Consider the following 18,612-nt stretch of genomic DNA (forward strand, 5'->3'; position numbering starts at 1 on the left):
GCCCTAAAAATAAATGAATAAATAAATAAATAAATAAAGGTTGGTTCAGAAAGTATTAAGATGAGGGCAGTTAGATAGGAAACGAGGTGACTGATGGAAAATAAATAGAAAGTTACAGTAGCTGATGATAAATGATAATGTATATGATTTCATGCACTGATGTGCCATTTCTCCTTGTTTTTTCCATCTACCTAGGATCTCAACGATAAGCAGCCTTTTCTGGAAGTGGATATGACAGATCATTTTGCAATCACTGTAAGTCCTTTGAGAAACACAAATATCTTGTGACCTGGAGCAGTCACTTAGGATTCTGACTCACACTGGGAAACTGGGCAATGCTGTTGTTCAGGACGAGGCTATAAACATCTGGCTGCCCTACTTGATGGGTCCTTGGCACGCTAAATTGTCAATAGGTCCTATGGAGATTAAACATGTCAATCAGAAAACATCTAAGGTCTGCGTGGAAAAGGAAGTCTTTTGGAAAGAAAAAAAAAGGCGGGGTATTTGAATACTACCTTAGGATTTCCCTACTCCACTCTGTTTCCATTACATGGGTTGGGATGAGAAAAGAGCATGCAGGCCAAATTTCTAAGACCCCTAATAGGTTAAAGGAGGCTTTTTTTTTTTTTTTTAATGTCCAAGGAGTTTATAAAATATTTCACAGTAAATATAAGGGTGTCTGACATGGAAGCTGATTCTCCTCTGGACATTTTAATAAGCTATTCTCAGCCAAAGAACCTTATCTGAGTCTCTCCTGTATAGTTGGTTATCTCAGGATAAAGGAGGCTATTTTGAACTCCAATCCCGTATTCCCACCAGGCCACCATAAAACCTTGGTTGGTTTCCAAATCTACCATATTCTAGTCCCATTGTCAAGTGGCAAGGACTTGATTACCCTTAGACAGAATGTCCAAGAGATTAGACAGTTCCTGAAAGCAAGGAAGTGAAACTCTGGAACAAAGCCAACTTGCAACAATTATGTCAAATACTATGTGCCAATTAGTCTGATGGGTACTATGTCAAAACAATGACCTTGAAACCTTTCGTCACCACCATCCTAACCATCACCTCAACCCCCAGTAATTTCATCTTAATGCTGCAACTCTTATACAAATACAGTTTAGGAGTTCCTGTCGTGGCACAGCGGAAACGAATCCAGCTAGGAACCATGAGGTTGTGGGTTCGATCCCTGGCCTCACTCAGTGGCTTAAGGATCTGGCGTTGCCATGAGCTGTGATCACAGACATGGCTCGGATCTGGCCTTGCTGTGGCTGTGGTGTAGGTCGGCAGCAACAGCTCCGATTAGACCCCTAGCCTGGGAGCCTCCATATGCCGTGGGTGTGGCCCTAAAAAGACAAAAAAAAAAAAAAAATACAGTTTAAATGTTACAGAGTGATGCCCAGTTTCTCAGATCAGATCCATATTTCCAATAACTACGATACATATGATACATATGACATTTCTCCTTGGCTGTTCTGGCCATACTTACAACTTGAAATGTTTAAAACTGAATACTTTTTCTTCTTCCTCTTCCGCCCACTCTATCCACAAGCCCATCTGAAGTAATGGAAAACTGCTTATCTTCCATCTCTAACCACTCTGTTGGTTAACACCGTCATCACCAACACAGACACCTGAGCTCAAAATCCAAATTTCCCGCTGACTCATTTCTCTTGCTCTGCCCGCATCCCATCTAGTTAGTAGCCAAGGACTGCGGGTGCTCCCTTCCAAATGACTCTTGAATTTATCCACTCCTCTCTTTTCCTGCCACCACGGATTAACATGATCTTCATCATCTCAGGACTGCCCCTTGACTTTAACTGCCTTTGGTTTCTCTCTCTCCCAGCCCATCTTTTACAATGACCACCATATAATCATTTCAGTTTTCTGCTTAGCACCCTTCCAAGACTGCCCATCTGATATAAAGCCATCTCATAGTACTTCACCTGCCACCCAGACCCTTCCATTTCTTTCTTCTTCTTCTTTTTTTTTTTTTTTTTAACGCAGAAGTTCCCAGGCCAGGGATTGAACCCATGCCGCAGCAGTGACAAGGCTGGCTCCTTAACCTGCTGAGCCACCAGGGAATTCCCAGACCCTTCGCTTCCTGCTGGTAAGCAGCCCTGCTGTTTCTCCCTGCTGCATGCAGCTATTCCACTCCAGGTAATGCACAGCCATCTTCTAGGCAGACCTCCAGCCTAGAAGTCCTTTCTTTCACTGTTATGGTGATGTTGTTAGCGCTGTGTTGTTTTGGAGGTGAGCATATTCTAGAAACACTTCAAGGCCCAATCCCAGAGTATCTGATGCCAGCTAGAAGAAGGGATGACTCTCTTCTCCATGAGTTCATAGGTTACATTCTATTACAATTCATCCAGGGCTGTGGTTAGGTTCTAGCCATCTTTCTAACCCGAGCACCAAGCAAGCACGAGAAGGCATTCAGCAAATGATCGTGAATTAAACTGAAATGAATTTCAATAGCAACTATAGCTCTGTTTCCAGAAGTTCCTCTAGCAATATGGCCCAGACCTTTTTTTTTTTTTTTTTTACTTTTTAGTGCTGCACCTGAGGCATATGGAGGTCCCCAGGCTAGGGGTCCAAGTGGATCTACAGCTGCTGGCCTACACCACAGTCACAGCAATGCAGGATCGAGCTGTATCTGCGACCTACACCACAGCTCACGGCAACACCAGATCCTTAACCCACTGCGTGAGGCCAGGGATTGAACCGGAAACCTCATGGTTCCTAGTCAGATTCGTTTCTGCTGCACCACAATGAGAACTCCAAGACCTTATTTTATTTTATTTTGTTTTGTTTTGTTTTGTTTTATTTTTTGTCTTTTTGCCTTTTCTAGGGCCGCTCCCGTGGCATATGGAGGTTCCCAGGCTAGGGGTCCAAGGGGATCTACAGCTGCCAGCCTACACCAGAGCCACAGCAACTCGAGATCCGAGCCGTGTCTGCAACCCACACTACGGCTCACAGCAACGCCAGATCCTTAAACCACTGAGCAAGCCAAGGATTGAACCCTCAACCTCATGGTTCCTAGTCGGACTCGTTTCCGCTGCACCACAACAGGAACTCCAAGACCTCATATTTTAAATTGGCCATTATTCTGATAGGTTGTGTCTTGTGTTTCCAACTAAATACACCAAGAGTCCTGTCTGGACAGGGGTCATTCTCCGGCAACATAAATAGTATTGTGACCATTATTAGGTCCATTGTTTGGAACTCCATGAACTTGCCTGATCTCAGAAAAAAGCACAGGTGAAAAGCCCCCTTTAGAATGGCACCGATGCAGTTAACTTTGGCTGCCATTGTTCCTTTCTGAACTATGCCTTCTGCATTCATAATTAACATCTCTGTTGCTTTAGAGCACCTGGAACTGAAAAATAGTGTATAACTGAGACAGGGATTAACTTCTAAATGGAGATGGCATGGAGATAACTGTGAATAACCAAACATTGAATTAATATTTCAATAAACAATTAAATTGTTCTTTTCCTTTTCTTGTCTCGAAATGTTTAAATTTTCCCCATTCAGATAAAAAAGTAACAATTTATGCCATTCGAGGGATAACAAAGAAGCAACTGTCATTTATTTTATTACATGCGAACATCTTTGAGGAAAAAGTATTATCTTGAAAAATTTGTTCAGAATTGGTAATTTTATATTTACATCTATTTTCTGAATCACATTACATTTTTTTTACTACTTCTGTAGTTCAATACAAGACACTGTTGCTCTAACAACAGTTATTGATGAATGACCATTGAGAGATCCATGTTCTTGAAAGATGTCAATTATTACTAGTATCTGTGGAAGATAATGGTGCTGTGTATGCCCAGAGAATGAGGGACATTGTCTTGCTAAATCAGTTTGTAGTCAATGAGCTCATCAGCTAAATCTGATGGACTGACAGAAAACCCAAACATGAGGAAGGAACTGTAACTCACTAAGAGAGTATGGTGGTTTGCCCAGAGCAGTCAGACAAGGCAGGGCATCCAGCCAAGTCCAGAGATTCAGGGCAGACTCCAAATGAGCCTGAGCTAACAAGACAATATCTCTTGTTTTCAACCCTGTGCAAATTATAAACACAAGAGGATGTGGCCATTATGTTATGTTCCCCCAAACCCCGCTCATTTAGCTGGGGCTTGAGCTGCTACATAATACTAAGGGCAGACAGTGGAGGGAGAACCTCAGCCTTCATTCTGGGGCCAAGATTTAAAAGGATCCACAGTGAACCCAGTAACCTACTAGTTATCCTTATTGAGCCAAGTGTCTCTCACCCCAAAAGACACTGATTTAGATCCTAGTCCTAGATCTGATGTGGGCAAATCCTTTAACCTCTGAATACATCCTTGTGGAAATAACAGTTATGGGGCGGGGGGTGGGGGGAGTCCTATCTAGCTTCTAAAACTGTGCAGATCCAATATCACAACGTATTTAAGAGTCTTTGTAAACTCTAAAGTGCTGCGCAGAGGTAAGAAAGAGGTGCTGTTAGGCATCTACCTAGAACACTGGCATTCTTCTTTCAATTGTGTGTCTTGTATTGACTGAGCATCTACCATGCCAAGCACTGTTCTCAGTGATGCCAATGGACATAAATATCTTCTAGGAGCTTTCATTCTAGCAGGGAGATTCAGACAATAGACACGGTACAGTATACAGTATGTTGGAAAGTGATAAGTACCAATAGAGAACAAAATAGAGTGTGGCAAAGGGGGTGAAAGTATAGAGGACACAACAGGAGCTTTGGTATTTTTTTCTTTTTTTTTTTTTTAGGAGTGCACCTGCATCATATGGAGGTTCCCAGGCTAGAGGTGGAATCAGAGCTGTAGCTGCCAGCCTACACCACAGCCACGGCAACACCAGATCCGAGCTGTGTCTGGACCAACACCACTGCTCATGGCAACACTGGATCCTTAACCCACTGATCAAGGCTGGGGATCGAACCCTCAACCTCATGGTTCCTAGTTGGATTCATTTCCCTTGTGCCATTATGGGAACTCCCCTGGTATTTTTTAAATAGTGAGAAATGACATTAGAGGGAAGACTGGAAGGGGAGGAAGTGAGCTTGCGGGGAAGAACTCTCAGCAGAGGTGAAGGCCAGGGCAAGAAATGGCCAGACAAGCAAGGAAAGTGGAGGAAGCAAGGAGACCAATAGCAGATCAAAGAAAAAGACAGGGTTAGATGGGGGGCTCTTGGCCATTGTAACATCTTTGGTTCTTTCTCTGACCTGATTTGACTACTATTTTTAGAGGCTCATCTGGTTGCTGGGTTGAGAACAGACTGTAGAGGCAAACCCTGGTCAGGAGGCTAGAGTGTGATATAGACCAGTGGAGGGGAAGGTTGAGAGCGGTCAGGTCCTGGATACCTTGAAAGGTAGAGCCCTTGAAATTTCCCAACGGATTAGGTGTACAGAGAGAAAGAACGGAGTCAAGAAAGAGTCCAAGAGTTTGGATCTGACCCTCCAGAAAATAGAGGTGCAAGCAATAGAGACGTGCTTTTGTGGAAGGAAGCTGGAAGTCCTCCCCCTTTTTTTCCTCGGAGTTGCAGGGCGTCTTCCTGCAAATGTAAAACTGGAAAGAGGAACAAAAGTAAGATGGTCTACTTGGTGACTGCTAGAGGGGCTGACCATTCACACTACTTCATTTCTCTGGATGGCAGTTTCTCTTGTAAGGTGAGAAGGGTCAGCTCGGTAATGGCAAATTTCCCTTTCATCTGCTAAATGCAAGAACCTAGATGTGGGAGTTCCCTTGTGATGCAGCAGTTTGCAGCAGTTTAAGTATTTGGCATTGTCACTGCAGCGGCTCCAGTCACGGCTGTGGTGCAGGTTCGGTCCCTGGCCTGGAACTGTCCACGTGCCACAGGCACAGCCAGAAAGAGAGAAAAGCAAAACAAAACATAGATGCAGCAACCAGCTATCACACTTTTCAAGATTTATTTCGTCCTTGCTTCCTTCCTTTCCCTCCTTCCTTTCTTTTTTTGTCTTTTTAGGGCCACACCTTTGTTACATGGAAGTTCCCAGGCTAGGGGTCCAATCAGAGCTGCAGCTGGCCTGCACCACAGCCACACCTACGCCAGATACAAGCTGCATCTGCAACCTATGCCACAGCTCACGGCAATGCCAGATCCTTAACCCACTGACAGAGGCCAGGGATCGAACCCACATCCTCATGGATACTAGTCAGGTTTGTTACTGCTGAGACCCAACAGGAACTCCCAAGCTTTCTTTGATTTATTTGTTCTTAAAAAAAAAAGATCTCAATAAGGAAATTCAATCTTTGAACATGTCCTTTTCGGTTGAAAATAAAATTATTTTGTGATCCTAGTTAGAACTTCAAAAGAAGAAACTTAATGAAACAGCCTTCTTAAAAAAAAAAAAATTATGTCCTGCAGGTGTTTATACAGTATCTTGTTCCAGGGAGGTACATGGCTAATCAGGAAACATATTTCCTGTCTTATTAAGCCCTCCATACCCCTCTGCTTGAGGGCAGAAACCAAAATTTATATTTGTATCATCAGCATTTGGCAGAGCAGTTACACACAAACAGAAAGCCCTGTGGAAACTCCACTTTGAGTGAGACAGGCTATCTTGTTCTCCTGGTTTGCCCAGCACCTAAGGCAGAGCCTGTCACACTGCAGGCACTCCATAAAGGCTCATTGAGTAAATGGATGGAGAGATGATCCAGAAGGGAGTGAAGAAAAGAGGGGATCCCCAGGAGGCAGTGCTCCCAGAGACCCTCCCACTTAGCACGCCCGGGCTTCAAAATGAGGTTCCCGTCCCCGCCCCCCTCCTCCTCTGGCTGGGCAGTTTCCAAGAGGGCCTGGCAGTGAGAGATGATGCCCAGGCTGTGGAGCTGCCCAAAAGGTGGGAGGGAGTGAGCAGTCGAGAGGCGGGTAGAATGAGCCGCGCGTCCCGCCCCCCACCCTCCAAACATTCTCTTCCACATCCACAAACTCAAACACTCACCACTCCTACTCTTCACATATACTCTGGAGCGCTCACACACGTGCTTCCACGAACGCACACACCCTGGCACATACTCATGGGACCCTACACTTTTCTCACACTCACATGCCCACTCATACACCCTCGCCAGCACATACATTCTCACACCCTCAGTCTAACCCTCACATTCTTATAGCCACACACTCCTATATTCACAGGCACACTTAGGCTTACAACCTCTCCACCCAAGCTCCTAAAACACCTACACTCTTCACTTTTACACTTACACCCACGCTGCTCATATTCACACTCCACAGCTCTTCACACACTTGCTGACATGCACATTCACTTGACACACACCCTCCCGCACACACCCATTCTCACGCTCATGCACGCTCACCCCGTCACCTTCTCACCCACGCCTCACTCGCGCGTGCGCAAACACGGAATCGCACTCCGGGCTAGCTCAGCCGCTCGCGCATGCGCAATTGCACCAGCTAGGAGGCGAGGCTGTTGTGTGGAGCTTGGAAGCTAGTGTGCTTGGAGTTTGGGGGCTGTTGCTCACGGAAGTGTTTTCAGGCAGTGGGTTCAATGTAATCTCTTAGAATCGCTTCGTTTTTCACAGAGAAATAAGTTAGCCAGGGAGAGGGGGAGACAGACACCGGAGAGTAGGTTGTGGTTCTCCCGTGGTGGCAGCCGGAGAGCTGGGGAGGAGCGGACGCACCCGCACCGTCTCAGAGCCTATTTACCCCAAACTGGGGAGCTGCCTTGAGGGCCTTGTACACACTCTGCCTCCCTCGGCTTCGCCCAGACCTGGAGAGCGGAGGGACTGAGCTCGGACTTCGGACAGACCCTGGCCGCGCAGATTGGTTCCCAGGCTCCGCCGTCCCTGTCACCCCGAGGACACAGCGCGAGAAGTTGTGGGCTAAGGTGAAAAGGGGGAGGGTCTTAGAAAGTCCTCAGTTTAAATCCTTCTGCCATTTCTGAGCTGTGTGGTCTTGGACAAGTTGCATAGCCTCTCTGAACCTCATTTTTCATATCTGTAAAATGAGGGATTAATTGCTCAACAAATATTTATTCCACTTCTAATATATACTGAACGTTTTATATCACTAGCGAATGAACAGACCCTTCTTGCAGGGGAAGTAATCAACGAGGGGAGGTAATCAACCAGGACTGAAATAAGCCTGCAGACATTTGTATTGACTATGATGAAGGCCTTTGAAGTAAATGAGTAAGATGTTGCTTTTGCTTGTTCAAATGTCTTTCAGCACTTTCTATGTTCTGGGAGAAAGTGAATAAAAATAATCACATTCCCTCTCATCCCAATTCCAGACTGTGCCCCTTCTGTCACATAAGCCACATTAGACTAGCCATTGTAACATTAACCCAGGAGTGGACAATAAACAAATGAGAAATAATAAAAATGCCTACCTCACAGGGTCATGAAAAATGAAATAATGCATTAAAGGCTTAACTCATAGCTGGGCATATAGTAGGTGCTCAATAACTGCTAGATATTAGGAAATAGTATTGCCGAGTGCCTACAATTCCAGGCTTCTACATTCTGCAGACAGTCGGAATCCTGTCTGTGTCATCTTTAGCTGTATTATCTTGGATAAGCCTTTGAACTTTAATAAGACTCAGGATTCTCATTGGAGAAACAACCATAAAAATGGAGCTTTATCCAGCAGGGCAGTTTCACAAGTTAAATGAGGTCTTGTGGGCAAGGCTCTTGATTTAGGGCAAGGCACACAGTGAGAGCTGGAGATGTGATGGCTACAGAGATTGCCATACCCTCTAATGGCAGCTGTTTACTGTAAAATAAGTCAGCAGAGCTGGAAGTTTCTTCAGGCCAAAGGAGCCTTGAAATTTGGGTCGGTCGTGATCCAAAATAGGGGCTGCCAGGACAGGCCTTTGACTGGGGATGAGGAATGGGACGTGGCGTGGCAAGGTTCTCCTGGCAGGGCCAGGTTGACAGGATGGTTAAATGGTATCCCTGGAAACCGAGGGCTAGAGAAACTCCGGGCTGGACGCCTTTAGGGCGCAGACACTAGGCTGCAGAGGCACCTTAGCAGGCAAAGCACAGCCTGGAAAAGGCGTGCTGGGGCCGGGAGGCGATTGGGCGTAGGCTTCTGCTTCCTGGCTTCTCACTACCTCATTCCCAAGCCTTAGGACCCATGGAGCTGCAGGTTGCTGATAATAACAAAAACTAGTTACGCTGCAAGTTCTTACCTATCACCAGGGCCGGTGCTAGGCTGTCCTTAGTTCCTAACAAAGACTAGAAAGCGGCGTGCATTTTTCTTATTTCACAGAGGTCGAAACAGATTCTTCTATCAATCTCCCTGGCCTCCTTTCCGTTCCTGCAATTAGTCAAAAGAAACTCTTCCCGCCTTTTGTGTGCACCCTTCGGCAGCCCGACACCACCCACCCCTCCTCCCACCACCCCCTGGTCCCAGGCTGATACCCACTTGTCCAGTAGGTCACTTCAGACTTGGGGTTTATCCACTCCCCAAAGCTGTGAGGGCTTTACTTTCATATTCACGCGGCCTTTTGTAATTCACCAACTCTGAGATGATTTGTCGATTTGACATACTGGAAACTCCCGGGGACCCACCTTGTGCAAAGGAATCCCGGAGCACCAAGCCTGGTGGATAGTAGGCACTCAAGACACACTTTCAACAACTACTAATTGCTGAATGAGGCTCAAAGTGGTTGCTATTATCGCGGATAACTGAGGGTATGTTTTACTTGCTCATTATTTCTCAACCCTCACCTGCCTCAGAACCATGTAGAAAGTTGGCTATGGTTTGTTTGTTTTTAATTTCAGCCTTCTGGCCACATCTTTAAATCAAAATCTCTAGAGCATTTGTAGTCTCCGGTTGATTTTTGTAGATGACCAAGATGGAACACCAGATAGGCCAGATTGCTGAAAAGTTATAAAGGTTCATTCTATTTTTGGTAACATTAAAAAACAAAACAACTGTCTCAAATCCCATCACTAAGCAGCTATTTAGGCCTAGCGCTTTCAGCAGCTTTAGGCCAAGGGAAGTGGAGAACTGACGCTAACTCAGCCCTCCCCTTACGCTCCCATCTCCTAGCTTCCAACCAAAAGAAAAAAAAAAAAAAAGCCAACTTTGCAAAACGTAGTTTAAAAAAAAAAAAAAAAATGGCAAGCGCCAAGAGAACTGGAGAGGGAAGGAGGGAGGTGCAGCATTTGCTTCAATTATCCGGATAATTGTTCCCCACCTCAAACCATTGTTACTAAAATGAAACAATATTCTATTGGATGCAGTCTCGGCCTTTTCAGGCTTGCTCCCCGCGGCGTCTAGCACACGCTGGGCACGGAGTTGGCGCTCAATAAATTTTTTTCCGATGACAGAGGAGCGCTTTAAGGATGGGGGAGGGATGCCTCGTTGGGCTTCTGGATTTGGGGTGGACGAATATTAATTAAGGTGCAGCGGGAAGCAGAGAGGCTATGGAGCAGAGGGGATTGGGCACCGTCAAAACTCTGTTCTGTTCGGAAGGCTGTTCCTGAAATTCTCAGCCAAACTCCTCACTTCTTTCCCAGAACCTCCCCCACCCCCTTCTCCAAGGGCCGAATTGAACTCTTTCGCCTGCGGTGAGCACAAAGGCGAATTCAGGTTTCTCAAAGGCCCATCCGTTCTGAATAAACACTGGGGAAAGGCAAGATCATTTTTTGGTGCTGGGTGAGCAGCACAAGGCCCTCTCCAGGGACCGGCCTCTCCTGGCGGTGCATTCAAAGTAACAGTATTGGGGCAGCCCGAAGGGGCAGCTGAGCCCCTCGCCACTCAGCCAGCGCGGGAATGTGGGGGCTGACTCCCAAAAGCCCTTTTTCATCCGACTCTCGGCTTTTCAAGAGGAGCTTGGGTTCTCTGAGAGTGTGTATTTGCTAATTGCAGCCTCGACTTTAATGAGATTCTTTTAACTCCCCCAAGCCTGTATGCAGGTTACAGCCTTATCTGGGGACCTTCGTTTTCCACCCTGGCTACACATCCTGTGAACAATCGCCTCTCCGGCTCCTGAAAAGAGAGCGAGCGCCCCATTTCTGCTGAATGCACGTCTCGGTTCATCCAAAGCTGGCGGGCTTTTGATGGCCACAATGCAAGTTACGCCCAAAGAGTGTCTCTTTGGTCAGATCGACAACGCTTGGCTTCACGTTTGCAAGTTAAACGGGCAGAAACCCGGCTGAAACTCCCACGCCAGACGCCGCCGGGGACAGTTCCCTCCGCCCCGCTCGGGGCAGAACTGGCTAGTTGGTCCAGGCAGGGGGAGGAAAGAAGAAGGGGGAGTTGTTGGAAGGGGGAGCAGGGAAAGGGTCCTGATTCTCAGCCACCATCTAGAAGAATGAGGAGGGTCATTTTCTCTGGCATTTTCCTCATATATGTACATATTTTTCCCCATTTTGCTTTGTTGGCAGCTTTGCCCAAACAATAACAACAACAAAAAATCAAAAGAGAGCTTTTCCTCGTCTTCACCTAGGTAGCTGCTTTCCTCCAGCCCCTGAAAATGTGACTCTTTCAAAAAAAAAAAAATCAAAATTTATGATTATTCAAATGTTGGGGACTGTGAAAAGAGAGGAAGAAAGAGAGAAAATTAATATTGCAGCTGTTCTTCTGATTAATGAGAGATAATTGCTCATGAAAAGTCACCCCTGTGGCATTTTGTTGTCTCCTGGATCTTTGTTCTTTTCCACTATTATTGAGGACTTTCTTGAAGACTAAGCGGTTCTTTTCAATTTTTGGGTATTCAGAAAGGGTTGCCTGGTTACAGAGAATGGGGAAATCTCGGGCTATATCGGGTAAGATGTGCCACAGACAGCAATATCACAATGCCACTCGGAGAAAAGGATGGATACAAGTTAACGATGCGCTTTCAATAAAACATTCATAGACTTGTTCACGCTTTGATAATGACCTCATTAAAGGGAGCTGGGGGCAAGTAAGTCCTGTCTCCTGTTTGTGTTCGGCTAACAAAACCCAGCTTTGAGATCATTCATCGCTTTGGAAACTAATATGAAATCAATGTAAGAGGAGCAAATAAATCGAGGCAGCCCCGCTAACTCCTGGCTGTCCTGCCCTGCTCTCGGGCCGTTTGGTGCAGGAGAACCATGTAGCCAAATGCTGAGAGTGAGAGAAAAAAAGGACTGGGGTGAGGGCACAGGGCGGGTGTGTGTGTGGGGCACTTTGTCCAAAAAGTGGGAGTTACGGCAGGAAAAAAAAACACAAAACTGTAGGTCCATCAATGCATCAATGGGTCAGAACTCTAGGGCTAGTTGACTAAGTAATGCTAAGTCCATGCCCTTTACTTTCCCTGACTTTGCCTGGGAAAGGAAACTGGAAGGGAATGAAGGAAGAGGAACATGTGGGGTTCAGGTCTGATGTCCTCCCAGACAGGGGGGAAAGTAGTGGAAGACTTTCTAAAAGCTATATCCAAGAATTCAGATCTCAAGGTTGAGCTGCCAGGAAACTGCTCATCCAGACTCAAGTTGGAGAGTCCAGAGGCAAGAAGGTGGCACCTCTTAACTAGCTTTGACTTATTTTTTTTCTCAGTTGGGAGCAAGGGTGGGATGTCCTGACTGGGCAGGGATGGGGGATGGTGAGCGACAATTTTGTTACCTTCAAATCTGTGACGTCTTCTTGCACTTAAGGAAGACAAAGCCATCCTCTGTCATCTCCAACAAGGGGGGGGGGAATCAAAGGAGTTCCCCCCCCTTAAAAGAACTAATTTTCTCCTTGAATTATGAAAGTAATGGCTTAGGTAACAGCCTGTACTCTGTACCCGACTGCTTAATACCGAATAAATCCTTCCACGTGGCTCCCTGAGTCGTGGCAATTAGAGCTCATTATAGGCTCATAAGAGCTCTCATTTCAAGGATTACTTAATGGACGATGAAATTTTATCGGACAGGATCACTGAGAAATAAAATTGGGTGGCAGCAGGGGCACCATGAGGGCACGCCAACGGTCTGCCCAGGGTCCCTTTCTGTTCCGAATGTATCTGAGGTGCTGCTCTTCTGGGGAAGGGTAGGGCTGGGCAGGGGCAGCTGAAAAGCTGCCCAGTGCCATAGGAAGGGGGATGGTGGCAAGGCACAAGGCGGGAGGTGGGGGGCTGGCTTAAGAAGAAGGGGCTGGAGTGGAGGAAAGAGGGGTGAGAGAGGCAGAGGGAGGGAGGGGGAGAGAGAGAGAGGCTGAGAAAGCCAAGGAAAATGAAAGAGTGAGAAGAGAGACGCCAATGTGGAATATGACCCCAAAATATTTGCCCTTGGTGGGTCAAGCAATTAACTGAGTACCCTAATAGACAAATTTCTCAGACATGGTCTCCTTCCAGTCTCAGTATGACCCTAAGCCGCTGCTCCCCTTGCAGACCTAAGCAACCCCGTGGGCCTCTCACTTTTCTCAAAATTCCTCCGCACAGCAACGGGATGCTTCTGTAGTCAGACATAAATTGAGTTGAATGTTCAAGCATCATAATTAGGAGTCTCTAAAATAAAATGGTCCTCACATAAGCACAACTCCCAGAACACTAACACAGAAGTTTCCCCTGTGAGCAGAACTAGACCCACCACGGAGGAGATAGCATATTATAAAGTGAATTAGGAAATCAGGTCACCTTTCTGGACAATTTAGGCCCGTAAAAACATCCTGCCATTAAGCGCCTCCCAAGGGTTGAGCTGCTTCTTTGAGGCTGGTGTGATTCTGAGGAGACTGCTGGGATTCTCCTGTTGTGAGTGAGGGTGGGCTGGGCCAGGCCGGCTGGGTTGAGGCTGAGCCCCTGCGATGGCTGCAGCAAACCTTGTGGTGCAAAAGTAGTTACAGCTGAGCTGCCCTGAGTTAAGCCCTGAGACTCCTTAATTGTTGTCACAAGATGTTGGATTAGCACATTTCTGGAATAGCTGTCTGTTTACACTCTGGAGACCCACCGTCCACTAACCGCTTTCTAATTGAATTCTAATCACATTCAAATAGCTCAATAACCAGCCTCAGCTGCAATTCATAAAACTTTAATTGCCATCCATAAATCCTGGGCTCCCCAGAGCGGGCGTCCCTACAACTCAATTACACTTCTCTAGCAGGCAAGAGAGACGATGGTCACAGAGATGGAAAGGGGAAAGGAGAGGACAGAGTGAGAGCCGTGCCTCTGCGAAGCTGATGCTCCCCTAGGATTTGGGCCCTTGGTTCTCCCAGGTGGCGAGAGACCGTCCCCAAGTTTCTTAGCACCACTGTGATCTCAGGCCTGAAGGCAGCTATTTGGGGGAAAGGACTGAACTTGTATGTGCTGCTTTGCCCTCCCTACTCCAGCCAGATGTCACTAGGGCAGCCTTGCCATCCCTGAAAGATCAACAACGCCTATCTGGGCAGTCACCTTCTCCCATATAGCCACTGATACACCCATCCTCCACTGGACCCTATACCACTCAGAGGCTTCCTCTATCAAGCCATTGCTCCCATCCTGAGGTAGGATTCATTGACTGGCTCAATTCCCTTCAGCCGTTTTGGGCTTTAAAAGGGGTGCATAGGGGAGAGTGCTCCCTGGTTAGCCTGATAGCTACTTGAGATCTGTAAACTGCAAAAGGGCAGAAGTTGGGAAAACCCAAAGTGAAGGCTTCCCTCAGCCCATGCCCAGGCTCCAGAAGGGCTGGGGTTTGGTCCTCTCTCCAAAGTCCTTGTGATGGAGTTTGTTATGGTTGGCCTGGAAATGCAGCTGTGGACCCACTTGGAGAAAGAAAAGAGTGGCCTTTCAGTGTCTCTCTTGGTAAGTTTAAGGTTAGGAAGAGGCACAAAGAAGGGTCATTGATCTGAGTGGCCCCAGGAAAGCCTCAAGTGCAAAGGCAGTTTAGAGCTTCTCAAACATCAGAATGAAAATCTCGGTGGCTTCTTAGCTGGGAGGCCTTACTTTATAACCCAGGATCCCTCACCAGTTAACCACCTGAATGACCTTGGCCAAGTCCAAAAGCTGAGAGACTGTGTGTGTGTGTGTGTGTGTGTGTGTGTCTCTACCCCAAGCTGCACTCTGGGACTGGGCAGCTGCCAGTCCACCTCCTGCACAATCCGGCTCTAAACCTCAGGCCGTCACTCTATGGTGTCTTATCCACGACCGACACAGAGCAGGGAGTACGGGGCCTTCCTACTAGAAAGGCTTCAAGGTCCCCACCAGGTGCGCTTTGCGGCCGAGCTCTAGGAGGAGCTGGGCTGGGGCCCAGGCTAGGGAGAGGGCCAGGAGGGAGGATGCAGCTCTGTGATTTCTCTGGAAAGCGTGGAGAAGAGGGGGAGGAGGCCGGCCTCCCCGCGAAATTAACAAAACCTACACTTTGCAAAGTCTCCCCCATCCCCCTCCTCCAAGTCCTTCCCTGCCGCGCGCCCGCCCCTCCTCGCCGTTTCTGTTGTGACTCTGGCAGCCTATCCCGAGGGTGGGGAGCTGCCGAGGAGCCTGAGCCGAACCGTACTCGGCAGCATCACGTGTCGGGGTGGGGGCTATAAAATCCCGGAGCTGGGGCGTCGGGCGGGGGACGTGAGGACCAGACCTCTCCAGGGACCCCTTTGTTCACAGCCCAGACTCCGACACCTCCGCGTCCCCAAGGGCTTGACCGCCTGCGTCCGCGCCGCGCCCGGGGCAGAGGCTCAGGACAGGAGAGGGGAGGGGGCGCCACGGCCGACCAGGCCCTCCAGCCACGAACCCCTCCCGACATGTCGCGCTCCTTCTATGTCGACTCGCTCATCATCAAGGACTCCTCACGGCCCGCGCCCTCGCTTCCTGAGCCGCACCCCGGGCCAGATTTTTTCATCCCGCTGGGCATGCCATCCCCGTTGGTGATGTCCGTGTCTGGGCCCGGCTGCCAGTCCCGCAAGAGCGGCGCGTTCTGCGTTTGCCCGCTCTGCGTCACTTCGCACCTGCACTCCTCTCGGGGACCCGCGGGCTCCGGAGGCGGGGGCGCAGGGACCGGGAGTGCAGGGACCGGGGGTGGCGGGGCGGCGGGAGCCGCTGGGGCCCTGCCCCTGCTCAAGAGTCAGTTTTCTTCGAGTCCTGGGGACGCACAGTTTTGCCCGCGCGTGAGCCACGCGCACCATCACCACCATCCGCCGCAGCACCACCATCACCACCACCAGCCCCAGCAGCCCGGCTCGGCTGCCGCCGCGGCGGCAGCGGCGGCGGCGGCGGCGGCAGCGGCGGCCTTGGGGCACCCGCAGCACCACGCACCTGTCTGTACCGCCACTACCTACAACGTGGCGGACCCGCGGAGATTCCACTGCCTCACTATGGGTAGGGCGGGGTCTCTGGGCACCTGCGCCGGGAGCAAACTTTCCGCCTTCGGTGGAGGAAGTGGGCGCTGGCGGGGGTGGGGGGCGGGTGGAGGGAGGAGGGGCTTTTAGTGTAGCTGTTGAGTCGTCCCCAGAAGTTCCACGAAGGTGAAAGTTAGCCTTGCCAGCCTCTTCTTGCAGCCGGGTGCGCTTCACGCTCGGCACCTGGTGCTCAAGTCTTACATAATATCGGGGCCTTTGGGACTTCGAACTTGAGGGCTGAGAAACCGGATGGTTAACTGACTGAGATCCGGGGTGAGTGTATTTGAACTTAAGTGTGGCATTCCGGCGTCGGCGCTGGTTAAAAGCATTTCGATGCTTTTGGCTAAGCCTGTCCGTCTGCCTTTCCGGTGGGTTTGAGGGGAGCCGACCGGACAACGCAACCCCACCCCCACTAACTTCAATCCTCTGACTTTACCTCCCATCAAAGTCTTTCACTCGCTCTAGGAGTCACTATTCTTCCCGACTAAGTTCTCTCTAGGCGCCTCTGTCCTTCCCGGCTAAGTAACGATGTGTCTTGAAATGAGAAAGTTCGAGGGATGGATACAGGTGTTTGGTTGAGCTTCGCGGGTGGGTCCTTGAGAAGCATCCTTTCTAAGGGATGGCACGTGGGGTGGGCCGCCACACCCGAGAATTACCTCTTTGCCCTTTCTTGGCCCATTTTGCAGGGGGCTCGGACGCCAACCAGGTACCCAATGGCAAGAGGATGAGGACCGCATTCACTAGCACGCAGCTCCTGGAGCTCGAGCGGGAATTCTCTTCCAACATGTACCTGTCTAGACTCCGGAGGATCGAAATCGCCACGTACCTGAACCTGTCGGAGAAGCAGGTGAAAATCTGGTTTCAGAACCGCCGGGTGAAGCATAAGAAGGAAGGGAAGGGCACGCAGAGGAACAGTCACGCGGGCTGCAAGTGCGTCGGCAGCCAGGCGCACTACGCGCGCTCGGAGGATGAGGACTCCTTGTCGCCGGCCTCGGCCAACGATGACAAGGAGATTTCCCCGTTATAAGGGAGGGCGCTTTCGCCACACGCCCGCAGCAGCCCTCACAATGCCTACAAGGCAGGCACCCAGGAGCCCAAATCCTCGCCCTTCCGCTGGTCTCACCTGGGGAAGGTGGAGCCAAGCGTTCCCCGGGGGTGTAAGTGCCGGGACTGACCCTTCACGTTTTCTCCTTCGCCTGTTTGTTTGGGGCTCCACTCGCAGTTATAGGTCTTTTTTAAAAAAAATGTAAATAATCTAGATTCAACTCAGTCTTATGTAACAGAAAAAACCCGGACTGGTTTAAGTTTAAAACTATATGTGGGTTTTTGAAAACGCATATTATTTTCCTTTCCCTGTCTTTCAGAACGTGGTGAGAACACGAGGTTTCGTGATAATTTTTTGTTTTTGTTGTTTTCATGAAAGTATTGAACTGCAAATAACGTAGAAAATTAAACCCTGTAGGTCTTGCTTCCTGAAAACTTGCTTGGGGAGAGTTTAAAATCCAAGTTGCTGGAAGTCTCCTTGTGAATAGTTTTATATAAAATTTATATTTATATTTATTTAAATAAATGGCACAAAATCAAGGTTTTAAATCCATGATGTTTGCTCTCACCTTCTTCCCTTGTCTTCTCTCCCCCCCACATGGACAGGATTAAAAAGTGAGAATTTAAGTGTTCCTGTTGTGGCTCAGCGGTTAACGAATCTGACTAGCATCCATGAGATTTTGGGTTTGATCCCTGGCCTCGATCAGTGGGTTAAGGACCTGGTGTTACCATGAGCTGTGGTGTAGGTCGAAGATGCTGCTCCGATCCTGCATTGCTGTGGCTGTGGTATAGACCAGCAGCTGCAACTCTGATTTGACCCCTTGCCTGGGAACTTCCATATGCTGCAGGTGTAGCCTAAAAGGAAAAAAAAAAAAAAAAAGAATTTAGAGCAAACTGGTGGCTAGAACTTGGAAATGTGGGTCTCTTGGTTGAGAGAGTTTATGGTTCTATAGACTCTCTGTGTCACAGAAACTTCTGCCAAGAAGACACCTTGGTGATGCCACCTACCAGACAGTACTCCCCATTCTTTTTTTTTCTTTTTTTAAAGGTATAGTTAATTTACAATGTTATGTTAGTTTCAAGTGTAGAGCAAAGCAATATATATCAATAGGTAGATATATATATATAGAGAGAGATTCTTTTTTTCAGGTTCTTTCCCATTATAGGTTATTACAAGATATTGAGTATAAATACTTCCTGTTCTTAAAATAGCTCACTTCCTCACAATTGACAGGATAAATCACTCCATTTAGAGTGACACTGACAATTCATGACAGACTATCCTTTCGATTTATTTAGCAGGTAAAGGCAAAAATCCCT

At 48.2% G+C, this 18,612-nt stretch overlaps 1 protein-coding gene and 1 long non-coding RNA gene across 4 annotated transcripts in view; one reads left to right on the forward strand and one right to left on the reverse strand.

Moving 5' to 3' along the window:
- Positions 1–6,217: 6,217 nt before the first annotated feature.
- Positions 6,218–18,612, reverse strand: part of LOC110262089 (uncharacterized) — a 54,107-nt gene continuing 41,712 nt past the window's right edge. The window contains exons 2-5 of the long non-coding RNA XR_014812459.1: positions 13,580–17,080; positions 9,418–9,593; positions 9,182–9,309; positions 6,218–7,986 (exon numbers count right to left, since the gene is read on the reverse strand). This is a non-coding gene — a long non-coding RNA (uncharacterized LOC110262089). The remainder of the gene's footprint in view (positions 7,987–9,181; positions 9,310–9,417; positions 9,594–13,579; positions 17,081–18,612) is intronic.
- Positions 14,015–17,841, forward strand: GSX2 (GS homeobox 2). Of its 3 annotated transcripts, none has more exons than XM_003128986.5 (3): positions 14,015–14,722; positions 15,518–16,228; positions 16,935–17,841. In XM_003128986.5, exons 2-3 carry the CDS (start codon positions 15,655–15,657, stop codon positions 17,273–17,275), a joined length of 915 nt encoding a protein of 304 aa, XP_003129034.1. In that variant the 5' UTR covers positions 14,015–14,722; positions 15,518–15,654; the 3' UTR covers positions 17,276–17,841. The 3 variants fall into 3 exon arrangements, with proteins under 3 accessions (XP_003129034.1, XP_020956922.1, XP_084828202.1); XM_021101263.2 differs by having other exon boundaries at positions 14,015–14,424; XM_084972076.1 differs by lacking the exon at positions 14,015–14,722 and having other exon boundaries at positions 15,472–16,228.

The sequence above is a fragment of the Sus scrofa genome, chromosome 8 (assembly GCF_054392235.1).
Source record: "Sus scrofa isolate SSC_HxYL_T2T_F1_AM1 chromosome 8, Sscrofa_HxYL_maternal_Yorkshire_Landrace_v2.0, whole genome shotgun sequence".
In the NCBI taxonomy this organism is placed as follows: domain Eukaryota; kingdom Metazoa; phylum Chordata; class Mammalia; order Artiodactyla; family Suidae; genus Sus; species Sus scrofa.

Excerpts from the sequence above, each read along its gene's own strand:
- GSX2 (XM_003128986.5), top strand. The coding sequence starts at position 15,655 with ATGTCGCGCTCCTTCTATGTCGACTCGCTCATCATCAAGGACTCCTCA. Across the intron at positions 16,229-16,934 it reads ATTCCACTGCCTCACTATGG|GGGGCTCGGACGCCAACCAG; the intron begins GTAGGGCGGGGT and ends CCCATTTTGCAG.